The 17,663-nt window shown below is 41.9% G+C and overlaps 2 protein-coding genes across 2 annotated transcripts; both read left to right on the top strand.

Annotated features, from left to right (window-relative positions):
- Nucleotides 1–106: 106 nt before the first annotated feature.
- maz (MYC associated zinc finger protein) lies at nt 107–7,195 on the top strand. The gene is made up of 7 exons (XM_004080488.4): nt 107–1,143; nt 1,313–1,463; nt 2,877–2,989; nt 3,779–4,026; nt 4,107–4,170; nt 4,437–4,608; nt 5,609–7,195. The coding sequence occupies exons 1-7, from the start codon at nt 1,111–1,113 to the stop codon at nt 5,950–5,952; spliced, it is 1,125 nt and encodes a 374-aa protein (XP_004080536.2). The 5' UTR covers nt 107–1,110; the 3' UTR covers nt 5,953–7,195.
- A 3,356-nt stretch (nt 7,196–10,551) lies between these two features.
- On the top strand, nt 10,552–17,358 carry fam57b (family with sequence similarity 57 member B). The gene is made up of 7 exons (XM_004080307.4): nt 10,552–11,009; nt 12,417–12,618; nt 12,783–12,866; nt 13,165–13,390; nt 13,480–13,575; nt 14,812–14,921; nt 15,027–17,358. The coding sequence occupies exons 2-7, from the start codon at nt 12,494–12,496 to the stop codon at nt 15,286–15,288; spliced, it is 903 nt and encodes a 300-aa protein (XP_004080355.1). The 5' UTR covers nt 10,552–11,009; nt 12,417–12,493; the 3' UTR covers nt 15,289–17,358.
- Nucleotides 17,359–17,663: the final 305 nt, after the last annotated feature.

The following is a 17,663-nucleotide window of genomic DNA, read 5'->3' as shown; positions in this document are numbered from 1 at the left end:
TTATTATTTTTAGCATTTAAATAGGTTATTATTGTTATCATACGCAGACATAACTATGACCGTAAAATGCTTCAGCGGAAGTAGACGCATTTTCGCGCATGCGGGGACCCATCGGGTAGCCGTTACCGTTGTCCGCGTTGCGGATCCTCTCGACCGACGCACGAGCGCGGCCTGGCCTCCAAAGGGGAGGAGACCACACCGGGGGAAGGATTTTACGTCGGCGAAAAAATCCGAGAGGGAAGCGGAGGCGAGCGGAAATGAGGGGGGTGTCCAAAGAGAAAATCCCGTCCCTTTAAGAGCAAGTGGGACATAGCGGTGCGAAAAGGAGAGGAGGGGGAGAAGAAAGAGGAATTAAAAAAGAAAAGGAAGAAAGAGACAGGGAGGGAGGAGGGAGAGCGGGCGATAAAAAAAGAAAGATGACATCCTCGCGGCTGAACGACCGAGGTGGAGCGATAGGCTGCGGCCCGGCGAGAGCGCCGCTCGCCGGGGTCAGGGCTTGAATCCAACATCGAGGCTTCGACAAACACCCGATTGGCCTGTTGTGGGGGGAAATCGGGAGAGAAAAGAAAACACAAATGAAAGCAAAGCATGACCTGCTGTGCTACCAGATTCGTATATTTTAACTCGTATTGGCTTTTTTCGTACGAAAAAATACATTTATGCCGCGTAGGTTGGTTTTGGTGTAATGCTAAAGAAGTGTCGGTTTGAATGTGAGTTTTTAGTAGGACTTTACTTGGCGGCGTGTTAGCTCGTTTGTCTCAAATTGGGGTTTAAAAAGAATTAAAGTTGGGAGTCCAAAGTGCGGGAGAAACGGGCGCTTCGTGGGCTCGGCCTGCTCCGCCGCTGCCCGTGTGCTGCAGCCTGCTTCAGTCAACAGCTGCGTGCGTTTTTCATTGAGGCGACGTCAACGAGAGGAGGGAGAAGAAGGAAAAAAAACGCACATTAGCATGCGGCTTTATTCGTGTTTCTAAGAGAATCCCGGAGCCCGTCGTCCCTGCAGCAAGCCAAGACAGGCTAGTGTTAGCACCCCAAAGGAGGCATCCAAACCATGCAAAAGCTCCCCGATCTCATCAGAAGTTGACTTCATAATCTCCATCGCTGTAGCTCAAAATGGATGCTGCTTGGAGCAATTTTCTCTTCCAGGTAGGCTTTGTTTTTAAACTGTTTCCTCCTCTTTTGATCTCACTTTCCCTCCCCTCTCAGGCCTCCTCGGTGTTTTCTACAGCATCTAGTACTAGCGTTACCCCCTCGACAAGATAATACTGTGTGTGACTTGTGTTTACATTTGGTGATGGCCTTCTTGCTTCTCCAGAGTACTCCCACTCAGAATCAAGTGGAGGGGAGCCTCCAATCGGAGCTCATGCAAGTGCACACGAGCTCTCCCCAGACCCCACCCACAGAGCACATAGCACAACCTCCTTCCACGGTGGACACCACTGCTCTCAGTGAGGAGCCCCTGCCTGGTGAGTAACAAGGCACACCCCCCTGCACACCTGTGGAGCATCACCCAGATGCTAGAAAGAAAAGTCATTCCAATGAAACATGTGGTTTTTAACACGTTCTTTTCTTATATATATATATATATATAAAGAAATGTAAGCTTCAAATGGCATTTCTGAGTATTTCTTCGTTCAAATAGTTGTGAATCAGGAGCAGATGAAAAAATACAGCTGGAAAAAGCTAGCAGAAGTGATGTAGGTGTTACTATCGGGCAGGCGATGAGCTCCCTGCTCCGCGTCATAGCGACGCATCCATTTTTTTTTAGACCAATAGATTCATGCACGTCTTTGTTTTCCTCGTCCAAACTGGCATCTGGCTGAAAACGGGGAGCCTGGCTTGCTCCGACATTGCTCGCCGTTCTTGTTGCCCCGGCTATGTTAGGCTGGGGCTGTGAGGGGCTGTAAGCTAGCAGGAGATGGGGTGAACAAAATAACGATGGGAAATGGGGGCGGCCTTACTCCTCACCAATGGTTCCACCTACTCCTGCCACCCTGCACAAACTATGTCCTAGAAAACAACACGTTTTTTTGTTTTTTTTAGTTTGGCATATTAATGAGCGTAATCATAACAAAAAGACAACTGGGAATGATTTCGAAATTGATCACAAGATGACTGGAGTGGGACTTCAACACCTTAAAAATATTTTGATTACGATACTTCAGCTTGATTATCTATATAATTTATTAAATTAGTTTGCCAAATTTTAATTACATTTTTTTTATTCCTGAAAAAGGCTAGTTCAGTTGCAGAATTGCTACATAGTTTGAGATTTTTTTTGTGCACAAATGACGAGGGGATATTTTATTATCATTTTACCAGATTTATACAAATGTATGGTTTGATCGGATTCAGTAGAAATCCACTTTTGTTAAATTTTTTAATTCAAAATTTTACTTTTGTATCATTACAAAATGAGTAAAATAAAAAACCTACATAATGATCAGAAAAGGCACAGAAAGTAAATCAGCGAGTTGATTTTAGTCACCTATATTCATTTATTTATATCACTAAAGTTAGCTTTGAAAGCCCCCTAAATAGATTTTTTCCAAACTCCCACTTGTTGAAAACCTTAAAGATAAGTTTTCATTGCTTATTTTAAAGTATTGTCCCTTTATGAAAAAAAAGTGTCCGTTTTATCATTTGTAATCTATATCAGTGCCAGATCAGTTTACATTTTAAAAGGATATAACTGAGGAAAATACATTTTTCTAAATAATACAAAATTTGCTCAATTTTACCCCCTAAAAAATTTCTTTTTTTTTTTTTTTTTACACTTTTTTTGAAACCAAAGCAAATTAGACTTAAAAAGTGGCCTACAGGAAATTCATGTCTTAGTAATAAATGACTGTCTCTGTCTTCCTCCCTGGCTCCGTCAGTCCCGGTGAAACCAGTGTCCCGGACGGCCCGCGCGCAACACATCTGTGCCATCTGCAACAAGCAGTTCAAGAACAACTACAACCTGCGGCGGCACCAGTCGGTCCACACTGGGGTACGCATGAAGGACAGGGCAAGAGAGCAGGCGGAGGGAGCAGAGAAGGGTGCAGCCGGCCAGGTGGGGGTGGTGGCGGTGGCGGCCTTGCCGGTGCTGGCGGTGGGGGCCGGAGGGAGGGCGGAGAGGCCCGCTGTTCCCCTCTCACTGCTGCACCTCTCCGCGCCTCCCCCTCTTGCCCCTCCCGGCGTGCTTGCGGGCGCTCAGCAGACTCCCCTGGGTGGTCGGGATGGTGAAGGGATTGCCATGGCAAACGTAATGGCTAGTGTTAACCCTCATGCTCCGCCTCCTGCTGCTGTCGTCATGGCCACAGGGGCGACAGTACAGGTGGGTCAGGGCCTTGTGGAGACGGCTGTTGTCAAGCCCAAACCTTCGAGCACGCTGTTTCTTAAGCTGCCCCCCCCCCTCAAATCCCCTCCTCACTGGCAGTTTTTGATTCGCTTTGCCACAGCCTTGCATCTCCACAAACGGATCCATTCAGGGACCAGACGCCTCAGTTCCTGGGTTTGATGCTGGTCCCCAGTTTAAGAAACACTGTGCTCGAAGCCCCTCCCCCCCGCGCGCTCCCCTGCATGTTCTCTGTAACACGAACTGTGTGCGAGCAGGAATCCATTCATGTAACGTCTGCTCTCCAAAACACATGCAGATCAATGAGGCAGTCGTCTGTATGTCCCTGCATGATTTCCACCGGAGACGTGATTACGTTGCAGATGACTCCGGTCGTCTCTGATAGATGACTTCGCGTCTGAGCTCCCTAGCAGTTTCATCAGCTTGCTTATTCTCCCTCAGCGGCCCGCAAACCCCAACCCCAACCCCGTGAAGAAGAACCACGCCTGTGAGACGTGCGGGAAGGCCTTCCGGGACGTGTACCATCTCAACCGCCACCGTCTGTCCCACTCGGACGAGAAGCCTTTCTCCTGTCCCATCTGCCAGCAGCGCTTCAAGAGGAAGGACCGCATGAGCCACCACGTGCGCTCCCATCAGGGCGGCGTGGAGAAGCCCTACATCTGCCCCCACTGTGGCAAAGCTTTCTCCAGGTGATTCTACAGCTCCAGCGCTGGTGTGGGATGGAGACCGCTTTCTGTTTTGACGCGTTCTCCTGTCTTTCCGTTCAAAGGCCCGACCATCTCAACAGTCACGTCAGACAGGTGCACTCCTCAGAGCGCCCCTTTAAGTGCCCCGTATGTACACTTTATTTGATCTCATACATTAATAGAAAAACACCACATGACAAGCATTTTATTTTTATAGCATCATTCTGGCTCCAAAGAATTTCATGTTTTTGAATTCCTGTTTAGCAAATCCGTAAATTTCCACCCAGTTATAGAAACTTACTGTGAACAGTTTTGTTCAATTATATTCTGACACAAATACATGTGATAATCCTAAGTCAGGGTGTAAAAGAACCACTCTTTTCCCTATTTTTGTTTTTTTGTCTTTCCATTAGACCTGTGAGTCCAGCTTTGCTACCAAGGATCGGCTGCGCGCGCACATGATCCGCCACGAGGAGAAGGTGCCGTGCCACATCTGCGGGAAGCTGCTGTCAGCCGCCTACATCACCGACCACATGAGAGTGCACAACCAGTCGCAGCACCACGTCTGCCACCTCTGCAATCGCAGTAAGCGCCTGCGCTCCCATCACTGTCACCTCTGATTTGCGCTGGTCCGTCTGCGGTGCGTCTGCGTTGAAACAAAAGATGCAGCATTTATGAATCGACTGTTTATGTCGCCTCCCCCGTGTCGGCGTCACGTCTGTCCCAACTTTACGCAGGAGTTTTATCCCCAGTCAACGTCGAGGCAAAAAGCCAGAGAAACGGTAAACAGTTCCGGGTTTCAAAATAAAATTTCCGTTTTGTGCGATAACGCACGTTAACACTGCAGACAACACCGGCAGAAGTACAAAAAAATAACACCATTTATGACTCAAAACGTGCATTTTGCAAGGACTCTGTGAGGAAGGAGAGGGCATGGGGCCTGATTGCTTACATTTTGGATGAGCAAAGAAAGCGGGAAAAGCTAATCGGCTACTCTGACACCCTCAGACACGAGGCTGGCAGACAATCCACTCCTCCAGGAGCCGGGGGGGGGGAAGACAAACCGGAAACGTAAAAGAGACGATGCAAACTAACTGGCGGTCATGAGACTGTCCTCTCACAGCCCCAACCTAACATTACCAGTGCAAAAAGATAAATGGCGAGCAAAGATTCCAGCTCAGACGAGAAAAACAGACGTACGTGGATCGGTTTTTCTTCAAGTGGATGCGTCCGAACGGAGCGGAGCAGGGAGCTCGTGGTCCAAAGCTCTTTTCCAAATGACTTTTTTAATTCCGTTCCTGATTCAGAAATGCAATTTTGAGCTTAATTTTCTGTTTGAATGTCCTCCATCATGAGAACAATGCCACAAGAACATGTTTAAAAACACAAAAAACACAATTTTCATCCTAGTTGGTCTTTAAAATAACGTCACCCATTTGCAGAAGTAAAACCCAAATAAATAGTCTGTTTAAATCGTTTCATTTGATCTCGCTTCTTCATTTGTTGGGTTATCTCATGAGAAGTGGGGCTTTTGTTTGAGCGCAGGCTTACTGAATGAATCCCCGCCCTCCTGTCTGCCCATCAGGCTTCACCACCCTGACGTACCTCCGTGTCCACGCTCAGAAGCACCACGGCCAGGAGTGGAAGGAGAGCCCGGGAGGCTTCGGCGGCGCAGCCTCTGGCAGCGTTCTCGTCTGCCACCTGTGCGGCGTTCACTGCAAGACGCCGACCCAGCTCCAGGGTCACATGGGCACCCACAGCAACAGCCAGGCTGCGCCGAGCCCCGTCACTTCCAACGTGGCCGCCAGCAGCTCCGTCTCCCTTAGCAACATGGTGACAGCTCCCACTGTGTACGTGACGGGTAATACAGTGGTGGACCTGCTGGTGACAGACTGCTCTAGCATCGCCGCGCCGCAGACCCACAGTTAGCAGCAGAGAGCGGACTCTGAGCAGAGATTGGAGAAGGTGAATGCTGATTCAGCTTCAGTTCAGATATTTTCCCACTTATTTTGTAGGTAAAGTTAGGTCTAACTTTTGGAAAGATGAGTCTGACTTCAGAGCTGGAACACTGGCCTCAGAGGAAATAGCATTCAAGGTATGAAAAGGACACTAATGACGGATGTTCCTAAATGCACATGTGCGTTCAAATCTCCGACGAAAGCGTTGTTTTTCGAGAGCATCGAACGCATCCCTCTTCCCTCTCTGCCTTCTCTCTCTCTCCGTCTGTCCTTCAGCTCTTTTGGCAGCAGCTGCTCTCCACAAGTGTACCAAGTACTGTATATCTCACACCAGCTCTGATCTTTACCTCCATTTTTGCAGCTCATGTGCAAAGAATCCAGAAGGCGTTGGAGATGTTGCAGGGAGGGAAAAAAAAATAATAAATTCAAAGAGGAAGTTGAGTGTTTGGACGTTAGGAACCTCCTGCATGATTTCTGTTTGGGGTTTTTTTTTCGACTATTATTTTTCACAAAGCGGAAACATGAAAGGCTGTATGAAAGCTCGTCGTCTTGATCAGGACATGCGAAGGGATGGTGTTGCATCATGGGATTCCCTGAAAAGGTACAGAAGCGTACGAAGAGTTGTGTTCAGGAGCATCAAGCACCTTAAATCATTACGTTCACTAAGAATCGAGTTTTCTCGGATTGTCTTGCTCTAAAAGTCTTCCTCTCTGGCCTTTTTATTAAAAAAAACAACAAAAACAACCAAGAGAAAAATCAAAAAACTTGCTGATCAACTCCTCAGCTTATGACATGGCAAATCTTGCACCCGAGTACTACCTTTGCATGAAAACGAACTAGCTCTGTCATGCTTACTGTGGGGGAACTGTCACCAGGAAAGAAAAAAATAAAATGGCAGTTCCTCTAAGATAGTTAGTTGTAAACAATACTATTTATGAAAGTGTTGATTTTATTCATGAAGGTTGCCATTTTTTTTTTTTTTTGACTGTGAGTCATCGCCATAGTCCTTTTGTTTCGTCTTTGTACCAGTCCAAGTAAAAGCATTAGAGTTAGCCATTTGATTCAGTGTATAGCACACGTCATCATGAACTTTCACCTTTTTATTTATTTTTATTTTTTTTGTTGCTTTTGAGTTGTGTGGCATTGAAAGGGCTTTTAAAGTCACAAGTCAGGAACGTGGAGGAATCGGCGACACCATTCAGTATGCTGTAAAACGAAGCCTGGTTTTGTACTGGAGTGCTTCTTTCCTGTTGTGTGTTAATATGTTCACATTTTTTTAGAGTTGTAGTGATTTCTGTTTTCTTCCCCACCCCCCGTTATCCCTCTTTTTCTTTGTGTTTAATGTTGAAAAAACTTGTGGTTTATTACAAATTAATTTTAGGTTTTCTACGTTACACGCAAAAAAAAAATACCTCTACTCTAGGATTCTGTACAGCTCTTATGATGCATCTTAATGCCTTATCGTACTCGACTGCATTTTAATTCTTTTATGATAAAAATATTTCAAATCTTAGTCACGGATTCATTAAGAATATTAATGGGATGTATTTATATTTATATTTTTATATTTCTCAACAGTATGCATGTCTAAAAGGTGGTTAGAGGAAAAAAATTAATGATGCTTACTAAAGTCATTTCTTTTTCTTTTTTTCTTTTGTAGATGAAGTAGATATGTTCTTATTTTGTAATTTTGAAAATTTAAAGTAAAAAGAGCAAACAGAAAATGGCCTGTGTGTGTTCATCTTTACACAAATCGAACCGTAACTTGTACAGGGACACGACAAAATATCAATCTGAAGAAGAGTCCAAGCACCAGATGCTGTTGTGTTGCCAAAATGTTATTTCCAACACAATAATGCTCCCTTTACAAATTATAATTGGCAAATAATAAAAAAAAAAATCACAAATTTAAAGTTTATTTGCACTTTCAATTTATTTTAAGGTATTTTTATTCAAATATTTTATTTTTAATTAAATTGGACAAAGCGTTAACATTTTTAATGTCAACTTTTGTTAGCACCACGTTAGTTCTGGTACATTCACGGCTCTGAGATCCACTTTAAATATCACAAAATACTGCTTCTAGTCACTAGTGCATTTTTTTACACAATTTTTTTTTAGAATAAAAAAAAATTTTCAGTGTACGCAAATAAATGTATATTTTTGTTTGTTTTGAACAATACAGCCATAAACCAAAAATGAAGGTTTGCTGGGAAACATTTAGGTGTGAAATTGTCAAAAATCTAACATGTATTAGAAAACTTGGAGAGAAAAAAAATCATAAAAATAAATTTTGAATAAAAGGAGGAAAATTTAGGAAAGAGAAAACTAAACAGAAAAATTGAATGCGGGCATGGATGTTTGGAAAAATTACCCCCAAAATAAGTAATAAATGAAGAAAAAAAGAATCTGATGCTCCTTCAGATAAAATTTTCCAAGGGTGGGCTTTTTTCCCACCCAGAAAAAAAACAACCCTCTGGTCTTAATGGGCTAAAAGCCTCCCATATACACCAGCAAGCCATAAAGCTGAGTGTAGTTCTCTTTTCATGTCTGCTTTCTTTATGGGAATTCTAAAGGCCAATGTTTTTTCCACCTTTTTATGGCCTTTGTATGGATAAGACAGAGAAGCTTCACTTCCACACGCAAGTCAACGACCACTTAGACATTTTATGTAAGTAGAGTCTTATTTTATCTATGAAAGTTTCAAAATCCTGCTGATCATGAACGGCTCATGAAGCATTTTTCAGACTTTGTTGATTTGATATTGTTCCAATATCTAAATTAGTAAAATATTTACTGAATATTTTTGTTATTTGAAAGCCAGTCTGTTAAATAGCATTTAAAAATGTTTACAAAAGAATTAATTCCCCTAAAATGAAAAGAAAAAAAATGACTTTATTGTTTGGATTCTGATGTTAAACGATTAAATTGTTCGTAAAATAAAGTTTCAAATTTTAGATTTAGGTAAGATTTGTCTAAAAATGTTTAGATTAGGATAGGACAACTAAGATTTAGGTCAAATTACCCCATTAGCACCCAGACTTTTGGGGGGGGGATACCACAAACCAAGTGGACCAAATGATACATTTCTGTTCATCTGTTACACTCATGTACCCATGTGTTCTTATGGAAGTTTAAAATAAAAAGCTGAATTCTGAGATTTCCCTAAGAACCCATAGTAGTCTAATTAACTGTACTAAAAGTATACTTAGTCAATAGTAAAAGTATACTTGAAGTTTACTTTTTTTAATACCATCTATACATGGTAAACTTAAAATGTTACCATTTCTGAATAAGTATTCAGTTAGTATACTTCCAATGCTACACATACATGGTCTGTTGTATACTTGCTATACTTGTACTCAAGTATACTTAATGACATAAACTTTGGGTGTACTACTTTTTTCTTAGGAATTTGACAGAAATTCATAATTAAAGTTGGAAAATTAAATATAGGAGAAATTTCTGTGAGGAAAGTTAGAATCTAATATTTTTTTATTGGGGTGTAACGATTCATATAATTATTTCTTGTTGTTGATAGTCAACTTTGGTTCATTTTGAACAAACAAATCCCTGACCTAAAACAATCCAGGACATCTTTAGCCAAAACTTCAACCAGTGGGACTCAAAGAAATACCTGGATACTGAACAATACAGGTGAACCTTTCCAGATTCCTTGTTTCTTACAAGATAATCAAGTGTAAATTGAATATCTGTACAAACAAACAAGTAAATAAGAATAAATTGTATTCACATTTTGGTTTCCTAAAGTTTAGCCCGCGTTTTTCCCCCCACATCTAAATAATCCAAACATTAGAAAATTCTACCACACGTCTTTGCAAAATTCCGTGTTTCCACACATTGGACTGTAATGATTATGATGGCTTGATCATTTTTTGCTGCCATCACATGTGTGTTGTCGGCTGTGATGTCATTTAGTCGTTTTTATGTTATAGTGAAATAAAACTACCATGCCTCAATCCAAATGGTATTTTCCAATAGCCATAAAATTGATGTATTTTATTTTGAAATGCTTTTATAATGGTATAGGTTGATTCAATCAACGTCTTGCCACACATAGATTGATCTGGTTGGATCTTAGGAAAATAAATCAATTAAAAAGTTATGAGAATAGAAAATAAAAATTAAATCTCTTGGAACGTCTTTTTTTAATAAAATTCGAGTTCTTACAATAAAATTAGAACTCTGAGTCTGATTGATGACGTTGAGTTGGAATTCTTACGATCAATTGAGTATTCTGAAAAATAAAGTTCAAAACTCAGGTACAAGATTTTCTTTTTTTAATTCTTTTAAAAGAAATGTGAGAATTTCTCATCACTGAGTTTGATTCCCACCCCGTCCTCCTGTGGCACTCTATTGGAGTGAAATTCAACTTGCACAAAGCACTCACGGAAATTAAACAAGATTGAGTAATAGGTGGTTTTATACATGGATGATTTAAAGAGACGCATTTTTGAATGGAAACGCTGATAATATCTTTAAAAATGGAAGAATTTGGACATCAATGATGTAAATCTGTGACTGGTGCACGTTTCTCAGTCATGACACGAGCTGCTGCCGCTGCGTGGACCTGTGTAGGAAGCAGCTGGCGCAGCACTACACAGTGTTGAGTCAACGTTACATCTGGGAGGCTAAAGCGGCGGCATCTGTGGTGCACCGAGGCGAGACGGAAAGGATGACATAGCGGCACACCGTTAACATCTGGATCATATCGTGTCGCCCTCGTTTTCGCTTGTTTTTTGGTTGTCGTTTTCTTTTTCATTGTTAGATCACTTGTTCTGTTTACCTCAGCTGGGTCACCGATGCTCTCCGCGAGCGCCTCTCACGCGGATTTTGATCAAAGTTGCTACAAGCTAGCTTTTAGCTCGCTGCTGCTAACCTTCAAGCGGTGAAGTGGCCAAACAATCATGCGGATCATCGAGGCCGAGACCCCTGGGATATCCTTAAACGCTTCCCGCAGGACACGACTTTCGACTGGCCGCTGACTGGATTCTGCAGAGCCACTGTGTAAATATCACATTATGTCTCTCTAACATATGCAAACTCCTACCTGCTAACCACGGTTACGATATCTGGGTAGCTAATGCTAAGTGCTAAAAACAAATAATAAGCTAACAAAACTGTCAAACGTAGACGTGCTGTCCTGGTTAATAACAATCAATTAGCTTGTCGTTTGTTCATTATTTTAGGGTGTCATCACTCTACTGATTGTGGTTTTGTGTGTTTTTTGTTGTTGTCTCGATGTGGTTAAGTAAGCTCCCAACTGTACATGTTTAGCTTATGCTAACGCTGTTAGCCACATTGTTAGCAGGCGATATGTGAGCTGAGATGCTTGGAGCCCAGAAAGACGAAGGGTGGCATCATATGTTAGCGAGCTGCACACACATGCTGCTAATGTATGGCTCGGATTTTCTCCTTCCTAATTTCGACCACGTTTTTTTTTTATTACTCGACTTTACATTTTTCGCCCCAAGCTAGTTAGCTAAAATATTTGGCTTGTTTATTTTGTTAACTAAACTATTAATTAAGCAAGCATAAGTCTGAAATTAGTGTTTGTTAAATGTGTACTTTCGCAGTTTTATTGCACAATTTAGGCAAAAAAGGAAGACTAGCTTGAGCTTAACCTTATACATTATGCATAACTGAGGCTAGGAGTCATTTTGCGCAGGTTTAATCATGATTTGTATCGTAAGCTTAGCCACTGTCTGGTAACCTCTAACGCAGGTGACATTGTTTAGTGTTTCCACGAGAGATGAGTCCCAGCAACCGGTGCAATATGGATATATTGAATAGCGCATTGCGTCTTTTTTTCTTATAGATTTTAAGTTGTTAGTCAAAGCACTTAGTCGAGGGTAAAACATCTGCAAAGCTTGCACACATGGTCGACTTAGGAAATTGAATAAATGATGAGCAAGACGTTCGTTCGTGCCGCTGGCAGTGGATGTTTTATTTTTTTTAATGTGTCATTTTTTTGGACTAAAACTGTAAATTAAACTCAACCAAACTTACTGCTGGCTCCAACTTCCAATCCTGCGTGAACAAATTAGTTTAAAGTGCTTTGTCACTGTTCTTTAAGGTGGGGTTTTGTTTTATTAATCCACACTTCCGGTATAAAAAGGAACCATGATTTTATTTTGAAGTTTGTCAAACTGTTACAATAAGTTGGGCGCTATCTTTTCCTCAACCCCCTTTAAAGAATTTTCTTTTAAATCAGCAGCTTAAACGTTTTTTTTCCGCCTCATGTGCCTTTGCCGCAAATCTAGGATCATGTGTGTTGAGTGGAGATAGTGCTGTTTTGTCAATATCTCAAAATGTGCAGCTTAAGGGGGGAACACCAGGAAGTTGTCTCTGGAAAGTTTGGTGCGTGTTTTCATTCCCTTCATCTTGTGTGTTTATTTTGTGTGTTTTTTGCAGAGGACGGAGAGCGACGGATCTCATCGACCAGATTGCCTGCTGAACTTTTTGCCTGTCAGACAGATTGCACAGGGACCATGTTGATCATCTTGGCTGCTGGGTCTGTGTTCTTTCCGGGCCTTTTCCTTCTGTCCAAACAATGCTTGAAGTCCATCCCAGCACTGAGATGGAGCGAAGGAGATGCAGTCATTGTGTCGGCCAGGTGAGACCTTCCAAAGTCTCGTCTTTTTTTGTTTTTCCTGGACTTACATATGTACTTTAATAATTACATCGGTCAAAGTAGATGTGATGTCAGTTTTTCATTAGTTTGGATGTTTTGCCGTTCAAATGTGCTCATCTGTGTTTTTGGATTTTACGTTTTCTTAGGTTAGTGTCATCGATTCAAGCGGTCATGGCTTCTTCAGCTGGATATATCATTGCTTCCTCCTGCAAGGACATCATTGAGGACCAGTAGGTTATCCTACTAGCATACCTTTTATTTTAACGCATCAAAGCAATGAACTAATATTTTTCATTTCCATATTTTAAAATGAAGGATTTTTGTATACGTAAGATAAAAAAATTAATATTTTGGTACACATAAAATCATCAAAAGACAATAAAAATCATAGACCCTATGCATTTATTGTCTTTACATTTTTAGCTCACTTTTCTTTTCTTGTCTACTTCCCTCATTTTGCTTTTTAAGGTCTTAATCTGTTCTGTATGTAAAAGCTTTTTTTTTTTTCCCGTCTTTACTGTCTTGCAGGCATTGGCTCACCAGCACTTACATCATGTTCGCTGTTCCCTACTTTGTGTACGACATCTACGCAATGTTCATGTGCTACTGGTACAAGCTGCGGGTCAAAGGGCACGAGGAGGCCGCGGCGGCCCCCCAGCACATGCGCTCAGCACTGGCCAGCTACCTGCGCCGCGAGTTCCTCATGGTGCTGCACCACGTTGTCATGGTCACCGTCTGCTTCCCGGTCTCCGTGGTAAATGTCTCCTCTTTTTGAGTCGAGATAAAATAAATGAAAAAATATATTTTCAACATCTTTAAAGTAATCATTGTTTTCCTGTCCAGTTTTACAGACAAGGAAAGGGGGATTATTTCCAAGGTATAATGTTTATGGCTGAGCTCAGCACTCCATCTGTCTGCTTAGGAAAAATACTCATCCAGGTAAAGGTTTTTTTAAAAATATTTCTTTGCTCTAATTGCATGGCCATCCTTCTCACTAAAAGTCTTCTTCACTCTCTTCCCTTCTTTTTGACACACGGAACAATTTATTTCTGATCTCTCCCGGCAGAGCATAACCTCCATTTAGCTCTGAGTGCAACAGCAGGCTTTAGTTGGTAATATGGTAGACTTAAATGCGCACCACAGCCTCAAACCTTGTATTTGTTGAATGTTCTGGCATCCGGGGTGAAGGTTGCCCCCTGCTTGTGTAACAGCAAACATCTGTTTGCCTCTGAATCCAGTCTCCTGCTTTAAGCCTGGAAATACGCAGCGTCCACTTGTCCTTCTGTCCTCCTCCTATTAGCATCCTGCATTTTTCTAGCCGTGGATGTGGCCACTTAATAAACAACGGGACCTTTTAGACTCTCCTTATTATCTAATATATAGTTTTTTTATGGATGTTTAACAAGAGTTTATCAGAGTGTAATGGGATTTCTGCTTGACAGTTGCCCATTATCCTGCTGCTTCCCATACAAATAAATCAGTATTTATGTAACTTTATTTAACTGCACTTGTCAGTCACGCTGTAATTGGCATCAGCAGTCAGTATTGCTCTTTGACTGTATCCAGAACTGGACTGAGTGACCTTCCCCCATCCTCACGTTCCAAACAGGAAGTACCCATAGACATCTATTCTATTCTATTCTATGAGTCAGTCATTCCACTGGTCAGAATAACCATTCTTGCTCTGCTGCCTATTTTTTCCCAACATATTCTTGATAATCCCTTTTTTTTCATTATATTTAGTATAAGTTCTAAACTGGCCAATCAGATGCCTCAATAAAAGCATGTGGTCTCACGTTGATTATTTGAGACGTCTGTCAGATTTTAGCCCACTAACAAGACGCGGGGGTGTGGAATTTTAAACAAGGTCTCTCCTGATTGGTGAGACTGGATGCCATAGAAACGACGACTCGGATCCATTCAGACCAATTACTGCTTCCCAACGTCGTCTGGCTCAACATGGCGGCGTCCGTATTGACTTGATTTGGTTGGAGCTGGAAGTAAGTCATTTTCTATGAGGTGGCGTCACTCGCTCGGTCCAGTTCTCATGTACAGTCCATGGTGTCGATCAATGTAAGGTCTAGAGTAAAGCATTTAACATAGTGACAGATGAACTTTCTCTGCTTTGACCCAACTGTGTCGCTTGCCTTTCGTTCTTCTTCTCTCTTCTCCCAGTACAAACAGCAACACACTCTGCTGCACAAAGTGAATGGGGCTCTAATGCTGATCACTTTTTTCATCTTTCGAGTCCTACTCTTCCCTTACCTCTACTACGCCTATGGAAGGTATGTTTCCCTGTCCTTTCTGCTGTCTCACTGACCCGAGGGTCAGACACTCGTGCGTCATGGCGTCCGGCCACCGTCTCTGACGCCTCCTCCGTCTGTGTGCAGGTACGCTTCCATCCCCTTCCACATGGTCCCGCTGTCGGTGCCCTGGTACTGTAACCTCGGCGCTGCGCTGCTCATGGCGCCCCAGCTCTACTGGTTCTCCCTGATTTGCCGGGGAGCCCTGCGGCTTTTCCGAGGCACCTCCCGCTCCCAGAGGCCGCCCCCATCCGGCGACAAGGAGCTCCAGACGCACGGCAACACGCTGCCGCAGCCCGCCAACGGCTACAACACGCGCTCGTCGGAGCCCGAGCTGGCCAGCCACTGAAGGGCGGAGCTAGGGAGGGAGGGAAGGTGAATGTATCAGAGAGTGTTTAAGAGGAGGGAAAAGAGAAACTTGAAACAAATCGAGATGACGGCCTCAAACTCAGCTGAAGTATTCGCAGCCAGCCAGCGTGTAAGCCAACGTGTGGCTGACCTCCAAGTACTTCAGCTCCTGCGTTTGTGGGAGGCGGAGTGTTTGGGCGCCCAGTATTTTCGATGTCATCCGGCACTGTGACAGAAAGTAAGATGCACTGACCTGAGAGGAATTTGCCTGGATGTACAGCATAGACGGCTATTTCCCTCACGTAGAATAAATACAGTCCTCTCTGCCTCCCAGTACAGGACGAGCAGGAACATAGGAATGTATTATATTGTATGTTAGTATGTTTGCTGTAGATGGAAGGTCCGATTCAGTTCAAATATGAATGAGACCTTCATTAAAAAAAATTTAAAAAACAACCAAAAAATTAAAAAAAACCCATCCCAGCTAATCAGTATTTTGACCTGTTAGTGTTTCTAATCTGTATCCTCAATGTAGTCACCGTCACTCGAACAAAAATGTAACCGACCTGCAGACATCTGTAGAAGGGAGATAATGTCACGATACTGTTCTGCTGCCTTATCCTTCTCCCCGTTTCTTTGCGCTTTTCTCGACGCGTTTCTCTTTAGCCGAGGAAAAACTAACGGCAAGCTTTCCCCCCCGAAATCCCACGGCGTGATGGTTGTACATAGATCAGGCGGGAAACTGTCCCCTTCTGTTACCAGTATCGTGTCTGTTTGATTCATTTCTTCATCGGTTTGTTTGTCTATTTATTTTGAAGTTTGTCTCGAGTTTTCCGAAAGACAAAAAAAAAAAAAAAAAAAAAAAAGAAGAAAGCAAGGAGGTGTTTGGATCTGCTTGATGCAAGTTGCACATTTAGAAAAAAAAAGATAACTTCTTACAGTCATGTAGCTTTTAACAAGTAAAAAAAAGTCTGCTGATAATTTAAAAAATTTGAAAGATGTCTTGCCTAAAATGAGGAATTTATGGGGTTTTGTTTAGGTAAAAATACCCAGCAACCCTCTGCAACTGTGAAGTGCGTTTAATTCTAATTTACAAAATGAAAAAATAGGGGTTTTATCATGATGAAATGAAAGAAAAAAATCTCACTAAATAGCAATTTTTTACCACAATGTGTGTTATTTTGATCCTGTTTTCTGAATAGCTTTATGCCTTTTATTGTATCTACTTTTCCCTCAGTGTTATCTCCTCACAATGGGCCCAAGCCCCCCTTTTCCTGTTTTTAAGCGTCTTTTTAGCAGACATTTTTAACAATAAGTGTTGCACAGTAGGACAACCAAACTTTAGTTTTTACAGCTTAGCGTATGCAAACGACTCCCAAAGGTTGTAGCAGTGGTTCATCAGTGTAGATATCACTCCATTCCGTTCACTTTTACCCCTTAAAAAAAATAAAAAAATATTTCATGCTGGGAAGTACGGCACAAAGTATTGATTCTAATATTTCACACAGCTGGAGGAAAGTTAATTGTGGAAATAATCATGCAGGGATGAGTTCCCTTGCTGCTAAAACATTTTATTTGAGTGTTTTTACCCATAAAACCTTCGTATTAGGAACTTCAGAAGTGGATGAAGCGCCGCCTTGGTTCTTGTGCCGTTAAGGTCACTGGCTCTGTGAACAGAATAGCCCATTTCTGTCATTTCATGTGCATTTGCCACAGCCTAATTGTCCTGAAAATTGATCCTGAAAGATATAAAAGAGCCGTCTAATCCGCTGCTGAAAACTTGACAGGGTACTGTTCACCAACGCATCTGAGCATTTCAGAGAAAACACTCCTTCCCCGATTCCATAACCTCATGAAATACTGCTTCTTGACAATATTGAAACATTGGAACTGATGTACTGTATATTCCACAAAAAATGCTTGTTATTTATTTGTAAGTATTTATTTATTTATTTGGTTTGTGGTTTTGAATGCATATTTATGCATACATATTATACTCTTTGCTTCTGAGCCTTATGTGGAGGCTGTATCGTTACTCAAACTTAGCTAAAATATACTTCTCTGTCCTGAACCTGTCTTGAGTCCTTGATTTTTTTTTTAGATTACAATTGCAAATATTTGATGCTTAAAAGTTTTAATATAAAAGGATTTGGGTTAAGCTCCAACGCAGGTCGGCCACCGGAGGGCGCCAGAGTTTTGCCATGGAGAGAATTGATGACCTGTGCTTTTTCACCTATTAAAGCAATAAAAATATATAAATATTGAGGAAAATATTGACATTATTGGAGTTCCGCTGAGGATAAATTGAAAAAAAGTTTTAAAGCAAATTATTAAAAGATCAAAATTTCTGTTTAATCTCCAAAAAAATTAAACAAT

The sequence above is a fragment of the Oryzias latipes genome, chromosome 19 (assembly GCF_002234675.1).
Source record: "Oryzias latipes chromosome 19, ASM223467v1".
NCBI classification, from domain to species: Eukaryota; Metazoa; Chordata; class Actinopteri; order Beloniformes; family Adrianichthyidae; genus Oryzias; species Oryzias latipes.
This window is presented reverse-complemented; position numbering and strand designations above follow the sequence as displayed.

Bases quoted from the DNA above. Each gene is read 5' to 3' on its own strand.
- maz (XM_004080488.4), top strand. From the start codon at position 1,111: ATGGATGCTGCTTGGAGCAATTTTCTCTTCCAG. The intron at 1,144-1,312 runs GTAGGCTTTGTT...TTGCTTCTCCAG, and splicing joins GGAGCAATTTTCTCTTCCAG to AGTACTCCCACTCAGAATCA. The intron at 4,609-5,608 runs GTAAGCGCCTGC...TCTGCCCATCAG, and splicing joins CTGCCACCTCTGCAATCGCA to GCTTCACCACCCTGACGTAC.
- fam57b (XM_004080307.4), top strand. From the start codon at position 12,494: ATGTTGATCATCTTGGCTGCTGGGTCTGTGTTCTTTCCGGGCCTTTTC. The intron at 12,619-12,782 runs GTGAGACCTTCC...ACGTTTTCTTAG, and splicing joins GCAGTCATTGTGTCGGCCAG to GTTAGTGTCATCGATTCAAG. The intron at 14,922-15,026 runs GTATGTTTCCCT...GTCTGTGTGCAG, and splicing joins CTCTACTACGCCTATGGAAG to GTACGCTTCCATCCCCTTCC.